This window comes from Phaenicophaeus curvirostris, chromosome 12, assembly GCF_032191515.1.
Source record: "Phaenicophaeus curvirostris isolate KB17595 chromosome 12, BPBGC_Pcur_1.0, whole genome shotgun sequence".
NCBI lineage: Eukaryota > Metazoa > Chordata > Aves > Cuculiformes > Cuculidae > Phaenicophaeus > Phaenicophaeus curvirostris.
The window spans coordinates 20,569,030-20,583,410 of NC_091403.1; the positions used below are offsets into that span (position 1 = coordinate 20,569,030).

General features: G+C 57.2%; 1 protein-coding gene across 7 annotated transcripts in view; it reads left to right on the forward strand.

Annotated features, from left to right (window-relative positions):
- Positions 1-6,555: 6,555 nt before the first annotated feature.
- The window catches only part of TLE3 (TLE family member 3, transcriptional corepressor), a 31,396-nt gene continuing 23,570 nt past the window's right edge, over positions 6,556-14,381 (forward strand). For 4 of the 7 annotated variants that reach the window (XM_069866608.1, XM_069866607.1, XM_069866611.1 and 1 more), the window contains exons 1-5: positions 6,557-6,744; positions 7,212-7,339; positions 8,150-8,250; positions 8,340-8,403; positions 9,590-9,634. In XM_069866608.1, coding sequence (XP_069722709.1) covers positions 7,316-7,339; positions 8,150-8,250; positions 8,340-8,403; positions 9,590-9,634 — 234 coding nt within the window. In that variant the 5' untranslated portion in view covers positions 6,557-6,744; positions 7,212-7,315. Of the gene's footprint in view, positions 6,745-7,211; positions 7,340-8,149; positions 8,251-8,339; positions 8,404-9,589; positions 9,635-14,381 lie in introns of all 7 variants that reach the window. The other 3 variants (XM_069866605.1, XM_069866609.1, XM_069866612.1) reach the window with 2 other exon arrangements.

Below are 14,381 nucleotides of genomic sequence, written 5' to 3' on the forward strand. Positions count from 1 at the left end.
CAGACCCCTGCCCGTGTGACCCCAAATGCCCAGAGGTGCCTGGCTGGGCGGGCACAGGGATTGCTCAAGCAAATCCTGCAGATGCGGGTGAGGCCAGTGGGAGTTTGGCTTGTGAAAGGACGGGGAAATTGGGCTGTGGCAACACCAGCAACCAACGCTCTTCCCCATCCGTCTGCTGCCAAAGCTGGGGAACCTCCGGGAAGCGTCTCGGAGATGCTCCTGTGGGTTTGCAGAGTGGGAGCACGTGGCCATGGGAGGCAAGAGCAATGCCCATCGCCGCCTGCTCCTGCCACCAGCCTGGAGGACCCTGGCATGGGGCTGCCAGGAGCTCAGAGGCTCTGTGGAGGGGTTTGAGGAGGTTGCGTTGCAGGTTCCTGCAGCAGGAATCCACCCCTGTCCCACAGGAGAGCCCCATGTCCTCTGCCACTTCACAGGTTTGTGGGGTGCATTTTTCCCCGTGGAGTCCCAAGATTTGCTCGGAAAGGGAAAAAAGGAGAAACAAAAAGCTCGGAGCCAGAGTGCAGTCTGTTGTGCAGGTGTTTGGGTGCTCGAGCATCATAAATAGGAACACTGAAAAGTAAAGGGTTTTTGTGCTGTGCCCAGCCCTGCAGGGGTGCTGTGCCAGAAGTGGTTGCAGGATTGAACCCTCTTGCCAGGGGGGCTGTAAAACCTTACTGCCAAGCGCTGATAAACCAGAGCGTCCCCACAAAGCGAAATAAACTCACTGATAGCTCTCTGGGCTCTCCAGGCTCAGTCATTTGTATGCGTTTCACTGCCTTCCCAGTGCTGAAACCCTTGTTTAGGTAAACTCCGAGCTAAAGGGAATTTGGCAGGCAAGGTCCTGCCCTGTGCAGAGGGCAGACAGTGTCACCTGGAATGCAAACACACACTGCTGACCGGGGCCTGGCCCCGCTGCCAGCGATAACCGCCGTCACGCACCCGCGCACACGGAGCAGCGCCTGCGCCCTGCGTGAATTCGGCTGGACCAGGGGCTGGGGAGGGAGCAGGGGACACAGGGGGCTCAGTGAGCAGCAAGGGGGCTCTGTGTGTGTGTGTACGTGTGTGCAGGATGTGTGGTGTGTGTGCATGCACGCCTGCACATGCATATGCAGGTGTGTGTACGCGTGCGTGTGCACGTGTGTGTGCGCAGGGGTGCACACGGATTTTTCCTCTTTCGCCGCCGCCTCCTCTGCACCCAGCCAGCCAATCCAATAATGGAGCTGTGTAAAACCACCACCAGCCTCTTCCAGCATTCCTGGGACACACAGCGGATGAAGCGGGGCAAAAACTACAGGGGAAAAAAAACGCGTTTCTGGTGGTTTGGACCTTTTGCCCTGCTGGGAAGCTCAGGGAGAGCATGGGGGTTGTGGCTGTGGAGGCGTTCAGACCCCATAATCATAGAATCACCAGGTTGGAAAAGACCCACCAGATCATCAAGTCCAACCATTCCTATCAAACACTAAACCATGTCCCTCAGCACCTTGTCCACCTGCCCCTTAAACACCTCCAGGGAAGGTGACTCAACCCCCTCCCTGGGCAGCCTCTGCCAGTGCCCAATGACCCTTTCTGTGAAAAATTTTTTCCTAATGTTCAGCCTAAACCTCCCCTGGTGGAGCTTGAGGCCATTCCCTCTTGTCCTGTCCCCTGTCCCTTGGGAGAAGAGCCCAGCACCCTCCTCTCCACAACTTCCTATAAGCTGCAACAAAGCTCATCCTGCAGGTTTCTTTCTCCCCTCATTTCCACAGCCCCCAGGAGAACCTGGCCTCTGGGAGCACTGAGGCCAGTGGGGTCAGCCAGAGGTAGCCAGTGTGGGAGTATCACCCATGGGAGGATGGAGAGCAGCAATTCTTCCCCTGCAGGGGCCGTTCTGGAAGGGGAAGGGCAGCTCAGACAGTTTCCCCAAAGGGCGGCATCGCGGGGAGCACAGGAGGGTGTCACAACACCCCATGCCCAGAAGCCGAGCCGGAGGTTTCTTCTCAGACAGGGTGGATGAGGACATCTCCTGTTTCTTCTCCCTCGGGTGTGAGACCTCACAGGGTGCCACAGCCGTGAGCACACAGCACACCTGGGCACCTGGGCACCACGAGAAGGGACAACTGTCCACAACAGACAACTCTCTGTGGGACAACTGTCCCTAGGGAGACATTAGGGTTAGGCTTAGGGTTAGGCTTAGGCTTATCGTTAGGGCCAGGCTTAGGGTAAGGATTAGAGTGGTCCTCCTGTAGGGATGTCACCTTCCCTGGAGGTGTTTAAGGGACGGGTGGACGAGGTGCTGAGGGACATGGGTTAGTATTAGTCAGCCTGTGGTGACAAAGGTACCTCATGGCATCTTGCTGGCTGGGAGAGGAGCCGGCGGCTTCTCCCGCTGAGGCTTGATCTGAGTTCATTAAGGATAAAAAAACCTCAGGAAAAGAAAAATAACTTATGGGAAGAGATCACGGTTGATAATTGGGATGTGCAAATATCAATTTAAGTAGATTTTAAATCAATATGAACCAGGACGTTTCCTTTCACCCCTAATAGTTCTTCTCTCCTTCTCTCTCTTTTTTTTTTTTTCAACCAGGTGAGTTTTAATAAGCTAAAATAAAACATCTGCTATTTCAGTTCATTTCTAGTGTGAGGAATATCAATTAACGAGCGGTGTTCTCGGTCGTTTGAGTTCACCACAACAGCGCTGGAGCTGCAGCGAGATGGGAATGGGAAGAAAATTACAACCTTTTCGGGGAAACCATTAAATAAAAATCAGAATTTGTCCATAAGTGCCGCCGAGGGAGGGAGGCGGCTCATCTAATGGGTTCTATTTTGAGCAATGAAATGAATTTTCAGCCCAAACCCGCTGCTTTCTGTTCCTCTCCCCATGGCCCCGTGTCCACTGAATTCAGCTCCAGAAAGCGCCTTGGGGCAAAGGGTCCGGCTCAGCCCCACTGCTGGAATCACCCCAATTTTTTCACTTTTCCAGCTCAATTAAGTGCAGAGTGAGGATCAGGGGGGAATAGGAGCTCAGTAGACAGTGTGACCCAGGGACAAAAATTCTACCCCAGGATTAGCATCAGCCTGCAGGGGGAAGATCACTTAACCTCCCCAGCCATGGAAATGCACACAGACCTGCGACCCGGCAGCGAGTGCTGGGGCCAAAGTGCCTGAGTTGGAGAACTATGATTTGAGGGTGGGGAGGCCCTGGAACAGGTTGCCCAGAGCAGTGGTGGCTGCCCCATCCCTGGAGGGGTTCAAGGCCAGGTTGGATGGGGCTTGGAGCCCCCGGATCCAGTGGGAGGTGTCCCTGCTGTGGCAGGGGTTGAACTGGATGGACTCTAAGGACCCTTCCAACCCAAACCAACCCATGATTCTGTGATCCTATGATGATCCTTCCAGCCTGCAGGAAGCCTCGGCAGCTCTGGCCACCTGCTGCCACGCGAGGAGAGGCAGCATGTGTCCCAGTCCCAAGGGCCTCCCAGCGGGAGGGTTTTCAGGTGCTGCTGCCTTTGCTTTGCAATCCTGAGACTGATGTGAGTGGGCAACACTCAGAGCAGCGGTCACGTTTCTCTGCTAAATTGATGTTGCCTCGGATGTACTGAGCAGCGCAAACTGCCAGGGAGAGCACTTTAGAGGAAGAATTAGTACCAGTTTCACCGCTAATATTTCCAGGGTTACTAACTGCCATTAATTTTTGCTGTTTCCCTGGGTACAGGTGATCTCACGAGCCCCGTCTTGCATGGCTGAAAAGCACTGTGGGCCCACGCTCTCCCACGCTGGCTTGCCTGGGTGCTCTCCCAGTGTCTGCTTGCCTGGAACAGGTAACAAATCTCTTGGGGCTGCAGTTCCAGGGACGCTTTGCGCTCCTACATGCACCATGATGCCCACCCCGACGTGCACCCTGTTTTTCCCACATGATGTGTACCCCATTTTTCTCACCTCATGTGCATCCCAATGTGCACCTGGATGTCCACCCCAACTCCCACTCCATTTTTCCCACCCAATGTGCACCTCAACAGGCCCCATGGTGTCATAGAATCATAGAATAACCAGGTTGGAAGAGACCCACCAGATCATCGAGTCCAACCATTCCTATCAAACACTAAACCATGTCCCTCAGCGCCTCGTCCACCCATCCCTTAAACACCTCTGCAATCTGTTCCCAGCGCCGACGACGACGAGGGGTGGCATTCGGTGCCGCAGCGACTGAATGCCTGGTGGATGGGAGCGGGGTAGGAAAGGGCTCTCAGCCCTCCCCAGCACCCAGCTCGGCTGCCGTGGGCGCTGAGCGCTGCTCCTTGGCACCCCAAAGGGCGAGCATCCCCGCCGGAGCGGGCACAGAGCCTGGGAAAATGGAGAGGGAAGGGAGCACCTCGTTATCCCTGCTCCAGACTGTGCGGCTGCCTGCTTGGAAAGCCCAGCCTGAGGGACCGCTCTGTGCCTGGGGTGGGCACAGCGTGGTACAGAATGGCACGGCACAACGTGCTATGGCACAACATGCTATGGCACAGCAGAGCGCAGCACAGCAGGGTACGGCACGGCTTGGAGCAGCATCGCATAACACATCATGGCATGGTACGGCACAGCACGGCACAGTGCGCTTGGGACAACACCCCGTGGCACGGAACGGCTTGGAATGGTGGGTATCATAGAATCACCAGGTTGGAAAAGAGCTATCGGATCATCGAGTCCAACCATTCCCATCAATCACTAACCCATGTCCCTCAGCGCCTCGTCCACCTGTCCCTTAAACCCCTCCAGGGAAGGTGACTCAACCCCCTCCCTGGGCAGCCTCTGCCAGTGCCTAATGACCCTTTCTGTGAAAATATTTCCTGATATCCAGCCTAAACCTCCCCTGGCAGAGCTTGAGGCCATTCCCTCTCATCCTGTCCCCTGTCACTTGGGAGAAGAGCCCAGCTCCCTCCTCTCCACAATCTCCTTTCAAGCAGTTGGAGAGAGCAATGAGGTCTCCCCTCAGCCTCCTCTTCTCCAGGCTAAACACCCCCAGCTCTCTCAGCCGTTCCTCATAAGGCCTGTTCTCCAGCCCCTTCACCAGCTTTGTTGCTCTTCTCTGGACTCGCTCCAGAGCCTCAACCTCCTTCTTGTGGTGAGGGGCCCAGCACTGAACACTGACGCGCTCCCTGCTTCTCCCACCTGCCCTGCGCCCCCCGAAGCCAAAGGGGAGACGGGAAAAGGGGCCTAAAGGGGCGGGAAACGTTGAGCGCAGCCTCAAGGCCGAGGAGGGCGGCGGGGCAGGCCGAGCGCGGCGCGGCGCCTCCAGCTCCGGCGCTGGAATCCACGCCGGGTTTTGTCGCCGCCCCCCCCCACCTCCCCAACCCCGCGCCTCGGCCGCGCCCCACGTGGGGCCGGGGCGGGGCCGGCCGCGCGGGCCAATGGGAGCGCGAGGCGCTGACACCGCGCGGCGCGTCAACAGCCGGGACGCGCCCAATTAGCGTTGGGGGGGGGGGGGGGGCGGGGGACGGGAACCAAGCTTGGGGCGGGGGGGGGGAACCGGGCTGGGGCACCGGGGCGCACCCCCCCCCCCCGGCCCTCCGCGTGCGTTTCGAGGCATTATTGGAGTGTTTTCTTTTCTTTTTCTCCTCCTTCTCTTTCACCGCTTCATTACCAGGGAGGCGAACGCGACCCTGCTCCTTTGATGCCCCAAATCAAATTGATATTTAGCCCGGCGCGGCGGGGCCGGCTCGTTTGAGCGGGAGGAGCAGCCATTCCGCGCTAATTACGCCGCCATGGCGGGCGGGGCCGCTTTGGCAGCGCCGGGGCCCCGCGTGGCTTTGATTGACGGCGCCTCCCCGTTCAGCCAATGGCGCCGGGGGACGCGGCGGCTCGGGCGCCGCCATTGGCGGGTGGGCTGGAGGGCCCCCACGTGGGGCGGGGAGGCTCCGAGTGACGCGGGGCCGTGAGGGGAGGAGGAAGGCCGCCATTTTGTGTGGCCGAGCGGGTCGTGGCGGCGCCGGCCCCGCGCACGGGAACCGCGGGGGGGCCGCGCGTGTGCCCGGCGCCCCCGCTCCTCGCCGTAGGGCTCGTTCAAAGCGCTCACACTTCAAGGGAGACGGTGGGGAGGGGGTAAAACACACACACACGCGGTAACCGGCACATCAAAGCGTGGGGAAGGGCGGGAGGAGGCACAGCCTCGCGGGGGCTCCGTCTGCCCCGCGCCGGCGCGATATCACGGCTCGTGGGGAGCGAAAAAGCTATAAAACGGGTTCCGTTCGCCTCGTAGCCCCCGCGGAACCCGGCGCGAAGGCCTCGGGGGGGACCGGGCGGCGGCGCTGGGGGGTGGGCGTGGCCTACGGGGGCGTGGCCCGAGGAGAAGGGGGCGTGGCTTGAGGAGGGGGCGTGGCCACCGGGGCAGCCCCCGCCGCCGCCGCCCCGGCCCCCGGCTCGCATTGTGACGTCGGCGCCCAATAGCCGCGCGCCCTTCCGGTCCCCACGTGGGGCCCCCGCGCCGCCATTGGCCCGCGCGCGGAGGGGCCGCCCAGGTTTTGTTCCCCCCCCCCCCCCCACCTCCCCGCCGCCCCGTTTCGCTCCGGCGGCGGCGGCAGCGGGGACCGCACCGCGTGCTCCGCGTTGTCTCGTTCCGCGGCCGCCGGGCTCCGCCACCCCCCTCCGGGAGCCTCCTTCCAGCATCGGGAGCGGCGCGATGGCTCGGGGAGTTACGGCGCTACCGGCTGCGCGGAGCTGAACGGCGGCGGGGGGAGCCGCGGCGGGGACGGCGCTTCGCATGCCCGCGGCGCCCGGGGAGTCGGATGTGTACGGCCTTCTTCCCCTCCTCCTCCTCCTCCTCCTCTCCTCCATGGCTCCGGCGTTAGTTCCTGGCTTTGCTTCCCCCTTCTCCTCCTCGCAGCAGGAATTCCGCGGGATCCTCCTTCCTCCGGCGCTCTTTGGCTTGTTTTTTTTTTTTTCCCCTGCTTTTTTTGGAGCGATTTGGCTTTTTTTTTTTAATTTTTAAATTTTTTAATTTTTTTTAAATTTTTTTTAATTTTTTTTTTTTTTCGGAAGCCGATGGGGGGGTCAGCCCGGGCAGGGCTGGGCTCCGCGGGTGCGCAGCGCCTCCCCGCCGGTGCGGAGATTTCCTCGGGGGGAGCACAGTCCGTCCACCCCCCTCGCCAGCCCCATTCCACCCCCCCCCAACCCCCTCGGCCCTGTTCTCCCCCCCCACCCCCCCTTTTCTCTCCTCCGCCCCCCGCACGGACTTTCCTCTCGTCTCTTTGTTCCAGTTCTCGGTCTCTCCCGGAGCGCTCCGTGGCCGCCGGGCAGCAGCTCCTCACGTCGCCATCGCCGTAGCTCGGCTCGGCTCCTGTGACCGCGCCCCAGCCCTGCCATGTACCCCCAGGGCCGGCACCCGGTGAGTCCCGGCACCCCCGACACCCCCCCCACCCCGAAAACCCCGAGATCTTCTCCCCGAACCCCCTTTTCCCGCTGTCTCCGACCTCCCCGTTCACCCCCCGACCTCCCCGTTCACCCCCCGACACCCCCAACCTGTGAGATCCACCCCCCCCACCAGCTCCTCCCGAGACCCCCGTATTTACCCCTCCAGTCCCCCCATCCTGCTCCCTCCGATGAGTTCCGAGACCCCCCCTGAACCCCTCCTCTTCTTCTTTCCCCCCAACCCCCTACTTCCCCTCCTCCTGGTGAGTCCGCCTCCCCCCATACCCCTCCAAACCCTCCCCTCTACCCCGCTTCCCCCAAGACCCTTCAAACCTCCCAAAGCCCCCTCCCTCTCCCTCTGTGACCCCCCCAAACCTTCCTTTCCCCCCTCTACGTTCCCCGCTCCCCCCTGCGAGTCTTGCTCTTTCTAAGACGCCCTGAAACCCTCCCCACTCTCCTTCCCTCGACACCCCCACGCCCGAAACCCTCAGACCTCCCCCCAGCACCCCTGGAGACCTCCCATCTCCCCCCCTGGGGAGCCCCAAGACCCCCTGTTACCCCTTCTTCCCTGCTCCCTTCAGACATTCCCCTACTCTTCTTGCCCCCCCATTGTCCCCAGTGACTCTTCCTCCCCCCAAAACCTTGTGAGCCCCCCTCTCCCCCCTAATCCTGCTCTCCCTGGTGACCCCAGAGAGACTCCAGGTCCCTCTGAGACCTTGGCTTCCCTTGACCCACCCCCCCCCACCCCAGCCCCTCTGCTGAGCACCCCCCTGTTTCCCACCCCCAGGCTCCGCACCAGCCGGGCCAGCCGGGCTTCAAATTCACTGTGGCCGAATCCTGCGACCGGATCAAGGATGAGTTCCAGTTCCTGCAGGCCCAGTACCACAGGTGAGCCCGGGGGGAGCCTCTCTGCCCCCATCCCTGTCCCCCCCCCCCGCCCTGCCCGCGGGGTCTCACCCTCTGCTCCCCCCCCTCAGCCTGAAAGTGGAGTATGATAAGCTGGCGAACGAGAAGACAGAAATGCAGCGCCATTACGTTATGGTAAGAGACTTTAATCAGATTTCGGCTCAGGCTGTAAATGTCATTAGCTGGGAGCCCAGGCGGGTGCTGCAAAAGGGGGGAACCCACCTCCCCCCAGTCCTGCCTGGGGAGCCCTGGTGCAGGGAGGGGGCTGCCTGGCCCCCCCAGTCTGGGAGAACCGGGAGCAGGAGGCTGGGAGTGGGAACAAGTTTCCTGTTAACCCCCTTTTTGCCAGTTCCTGCAGCCCCGAGGAGGCGGGGGGAGGTCTGTAACTGTGAGCCTGGGTCTGGGGTGGGCACTGGGGGGGGGTCTGGGCCGCCCTGGGCTGCTCAGTGGAGCGGGAGTGAGGTTGCCCTGGTGCCTTCCCAGGGCATCCCACTCCCCCTTTTCCCTCCCTTTCCCAGGATATTCTCTCCCTTTCTCCCCCCTCCCATTGTTTTCCCACGGCATCCCTTCCTCTTCCCCACCCCTATTTCCCAGGTACCCCCCCCGCCATCATTTCCCAGGGCATTCTATGCCCCTCCTTTCCCTTCTTCCCAGGGCATTCTACGTCCCTTCCCCCTTTCCCAGCGCTTCCCTGCTCCTTCTTCTCTTTCCCCCCCTTTCCCAGGGTATCCCCCACCTTTTTCTCCTTTCCGCCCCCCTCCATTTCTCAGGACACCCTCTCCCTGCAATTTCTCAGGGCATCTACCCCCCTTTTTCCCAGGTTCCCCCCCTCTTTCTGATCAAAGCAGGCTCTTTTGTTGCCCAGCAGCCTCTCTTTGCATGAGAGCCCCCAAGGCGGGGGGCTCAGTTTTGTGTCTGACTGGCTCAGCTGCCCCTGCACCCCTTTTTTTTTTTCCTGGTGGGGAAGAGAACAAATTCCCTGCCCCCGCGCAGTGAGAATCTGGGTTTTTGGCCCGGCTCCGGGCTGTACCTGTTCTGCCAGGGCTGAGCAGGCGCCTCTCACAGCTCTGCGCCTCTTTTGTTTTTCTAAGTAGCTTAGGAGGAGAAAACAGGAGTAAAAAGGAGTGTCCTCCTGGTAAATGCATGCTAGTTAAACCCTATAAACATCTGCTTATTATAAGGTATAATTTCCTTGGCTGCGAAAGCTTTAAGGGCAATTTTGAGCAGGATGCTTTCTGGTAATGACCTTATGCAAATACCTCCTGTTAAATTAATGCAAATTCTTGTCTCTTTTTTTTTTTTTTCCCCCTTTATTCTCCAGTACTATGAAATGTCGTATGGTTTGAATATTGAAATGCACAAACAGGTGAGTGATTCCAAGGGGGGAAATGGTGTTTGAGAAAAGGAGGCTGAGGGGAGATCTCATCGTTCTCTATAACTGCCTAAAAGGAGGTTGTAGCAAGGTGGGGGTTGGTTTCTCCCTGGCGTCCAGTGACAGGAGGAGGGGGAATGGCCTCAAGATGTGCCAGGGGGTATTTGGGTTGGATATTAGGAGGAATTTCTTAACTGAAAGGGTTGTCAAGCACTGGAAGAGGCTGTGGTTGAGTCACCATCCCTGGAGGGGTTTAAAAGGCAAGTAAATGTCGAGTAGATGTGCTTGGAGAGATGGACTTGGCAGGGCTGGATCGCTGGTTGGACTTGGTGATCTTAAAGGTGTTCTCGAACCAAACCCAGGCTGTGATTCTATGACTCCCATTGCCCTTTTCTCACCCTGAGCTCAAGCCCTGGTTGTGCTAAACAGGGAAGCTGAGCTGCAGTGGGGGCTGTGACTCCAGGTGAGATCTTGTGGCCTGGCAGTGGGAACTGGTGGTTTATGGCAGGCTGGTGGGTTTTTTTGCCTTATATATAGGAGGAACTTGGGTTTCAAAAAGAATGTTTGTGAGAAAAGGTGAAAATCGCATTACCTTCCACACTGGGAGGTCGGTACCTAGAGTAGCATGTTTCCAGCCTTCAGAAAATACTCTTTATCTCCTGCATTTCCCTCTGGATTTGTTGTTGGTGTGAGATGCCTCTCTCTAAGGTCATCCCCCATGCTGTAGCGTGAGACTTGGAAGGGAATTATCTTCAGGGATAGTGATATCTTATGCTGTGTTGCTCAATGTCGTGGATTTGTCTTTGCATCTGGAAGATGAAGCAATGTTTGGTGCTCTCTGTTTTGTTTTTTTTTTCGGTCTCCTCTAATATGTATCTTGCCTGAAGGGAAAATATAGAAGGCCGGAGCAGAATGTGGTGTGCTACCTTGATAAGATTATAGTTAAAGAGCCTAAAGGCTGGGCACATGATGGTAAAACTTAAAGGAATAAAGTATTATTGAGATTAGACCCGATTATTTGTGCTGCTGCTGCTTACTGGTTTTAGAAGGAGTTCTAATTAAGAACTTAAAGCAGATAGAAGTTGACATCAACTTTGCAATTCCCAAATCAGCCCCATTCAGCTCCAAAGTGGTTTTGCTTAATAGCAGCGTGTCAGCCCTAAGGAAGAAAGTGTTGTTAGGCGGTTGATGAGATTCAAAGCAGCCCCTCTGCGAATCTTATGTGCACGCTTCCCTTTAGCCTTCTGGTATGGAGTCACAGGGTAGCGAAAATAATTACTGCTTAGTCTTCAGTTTTGTAAAAATATCTTCTGTGCGGATAATCCTGAGTTCTTTCTCTTCGTTGCCTCTGCCTGGACGGAAGTGCCCGTGTGGGGAACACTGACAGGGGCTGCGTGGGACCTGAATCCCCCTGCCTGGGGCGAGTGGGGGCACACAGGGGTTGGGGCACAGCTCGGGAAAGCCTCGGGCATCCTGAATTCAGGATTCCTGCGTGGTGACCTCCTGTGAGAACCCTGTCAGCGTTCTGCAGGCATCCAGAAGGACACGGACCCTGCTGCCTCCTCAGAAACACTCGAGGGACTGGAGTCACACATGCGTTGGTGCGAGCTGCTTTCAAGAGAGGGAATGGCTCTTGCCACCCAGTTGGTGATGGAGCGAGCGGCTTTGCTCTGTGCGGATGCTGGGAGATGCTGAGATAATGTTGCAAGATGTCAAGCTCCTTCTCTTGGTCAAAGCTTTGGAAGCAATTGCTGTTTCCTGAGGCATGCGTCTCTTCTACCAGTGCCTGTTTGCAACCAAAAACTGATCTGAGAGGGTTTGCACCGTGGGATGAGTGTCGGGGCTACAGGGTGAGAGCTTTGTGTGGATGGAGCCTTCTGCCGTCCGCTCTGTCTTGTGGCGTGAAAACGTAGCGTGACTTCTCCGTGGCACTTGGTGAGGTGAATGAAGTCTCTGGAGTGGTTTTGCAGGGTAACTGAGGAACCTCAAGATGTCCAGGGTCGGTTTTTGGTGGGGCTGGTGCAGGCAGAGCCTCTGCTGCCCTCCCTGACCCGGATTTTGCAGGGTGGCGGTTGCCCTGCCGCAGCGGTTGCGCACAGGGAGGCCGTGGAGTGGTCGGTGTGCGCCTCGCAGGGAGCTTCACTGCCTTGCATCTCATCTTCACCGGATGATTCCAGCCTGTGCCGTGCATCCCCCGCCTGCTTGAGTTGTTCCTGGTGACATATGCTGCGTGCCTAATGCCGGGCTGACGGGGGAAGTTTGGGGAGGTGAAGCTGTCTTGCTGTTTAATTGACAGCAGCGTGCATGGTGCTGGAGGAAAACAAAGCAGCCTGAGCTGCTCCCAGTGCGCTTCCAGGCGAAAGTGAGGTGAGATGGAGCTCAGGGAAGGGGTGCAAGCAAGCTCAGGGATCGGGGAGCAGAGGGATGGGGAGAGCTCAGGTTGGAGTGAGCTCTGGAATGGAGGGAGTGGAGGTGTGGGGAAAGTTCAGAATGGAGGGAGCTCAGGATTGGGGTGCGGGAGCTCAGGGTTGGGATGCGAGAGCCCAGGGGTGGAGGGAGCAGAGAGCTTGGGATGGAAGCAGCTCCGGGGAAGGGGAGGGTTCAGGGATGGAAGGAGTGCAAACATGGGCTGTGGGAGCTCAGGAATGGGGAGGGAGCAGAGGGATGGAGCGAACTCAGGATGCAGAGCTCAGCTGAAGTGATGCCCGGAGAGGGACTGCCCTGCTCTGGGGACACAGCATCCCCCAGAAGGCATCCCTGCCGCTAATTGCAGCGTGGTCCTGCCTGCATCTGGTCGAGGGTGGCTAGTCCTGAACAAACAAGTTTATCAGCTGACCTGTTTAGCGGTTGACTTGTGTTTATCTGCACACAATCAAGTAGACTGGAGTGCCTGAATTATTCATGCAGTGTCCTGCCCTCCAGACTTGACTGCTTGTGATTACATCTGCTCGAGACAAACATTGATGGATACTTCATCTTTAAGCAAAAGGGGATTGTCTGGCTGTGGGCTTATATAACAGATTATCTCTTCTACGCTGAATGTTAAGTGCGTGCATATGTGGCCGCGTGTGGTAATTTTTCCCCCCCTTTCCTTGTTTTGTTTCTTGTTAAGGAAAAAAAATGCAGTTTCATAAGCAACCCCATATGCAAGGAAATATTTCGGAAGTGACTACCCACTTTGTTGCCTATAACGCAGCGAATTGCTCCTTGCAGCAGCCTTCCTGCTGAACGCAGCGCTGGCAGGCCTGGCTCAGCCTACCTCAACCTGAGACTGCTTGGGAGCTTGCTTTGAAAATTCTTTATTTTTTTTTAAGGTTAATTGATTTTTACAAAAGAAACTTGGGTTCTCCGGTTGGTTTGGCATTGTTTCTGTTCAGCTCTCTGTAGATAATCACTAAATGTAGTAACAATTCCAAAAGAAAGACTAATTTTATGTGGGGAAACGGGACACCTCGGCAGGAGAGCCTTTGTGCTGGGATTTTTATGGCTGAGAACTCTCCTCATAAGCACTTCTTGTGTTGGCGCTTAAACACTTTAATGCTCAAAACAAACCCGAACCCTCCTGACGCTTCCATGGGATGAGAGGCATGGGGTTTGTGTTCTAGAATATTCCAAGAACGCAATATCCTTGGTCAGGCTCATTAGTGAGGAGTGCCAGGTAATGATTTGCTGAAGTAATTTGTTAGGGTGATGCTCTTGCGCCTCTTAAGGTAGAAGGGAATCGCTGTCTGCCGTCTTCACCTCTTCCTCCCATTGTGGGAGGCAGCGGGTGGGGGTTCTGGGGTCCCTGGGTGGGGTTTTAGAGTCCCTGAGTGGGTTTTGGGGATCCTAGATGAACTCTGCCCCCTCCCAGCCTAGGTGGTGGGTGTAATTCTGTAAGGGGGGGTTCTGTCTGCCCTTCCACACCCCCTCTCTGAATTGAATTCTCATCAGCGAAGCTCTCCACTTTGCTAATAACGATAGCAGCCACAAATAGCTTTCAACATGCCATTGACAGCCTGGTTGGAGAGAGCACTTGAAATAGTGGTAGACAGCTGAAAGTACCCATAATTGTGCGCCGGAGTGAGAACCACACTGCTCAAGGGCCTTATTTTCATGTGCTTAAAGAGACAATATCCTGGTTTCAACAAATGCTGCTGGTGCTTCACCACTAGTGTGATTTACTTCTTGCCTTTCGCCGGCTGCCCTGCCGCCCTCTCCCAGGGCTGAGGGTCTTGGGGTGCCGCGCGGCACCAGCGTGGAGCTGGGGTGGCTGGAGGAGGCGAGGGGTGGTGGTGCAGACCTGTCTTGGAGACCTTGTGTTTGTGTGGCAAGCTGTGGTGGTGGAGCTGAGGAGGAAGCTGAGAGCTTGCGGGTGGGTTTTTCTCCCTTGGAATCTTGCATGAAACATGGCTTGATGATGATCATGCCATGTTCCTGCATCCCGTGGTCCATCACCTTTGGCAGCCCTACCAACCTATTTCTCTGAAGGCTCTTGGATGGTTGCTTCTCCCTGGGAGTCCTGTGTGAACCATGGCAGGAGAAGGATGGTGCTGTGTTTCTGCATCCTATGGACCATTGCCTTTGGCAGCCCTTCCAACCCCATTGCCCCTGGGGTTTTGGGAAGTCTTTAGGATGTTTTGGCATGTTTTTCAAGAGGAAGAAGGGTCAGCAGAGCGATGCCATGCATTTAGGCTCTTGTCTCCAGCCTATGTCCTGCTATTTAAATCTCTAAACGAGGGACTTTGTTCTGGTGTGGCGC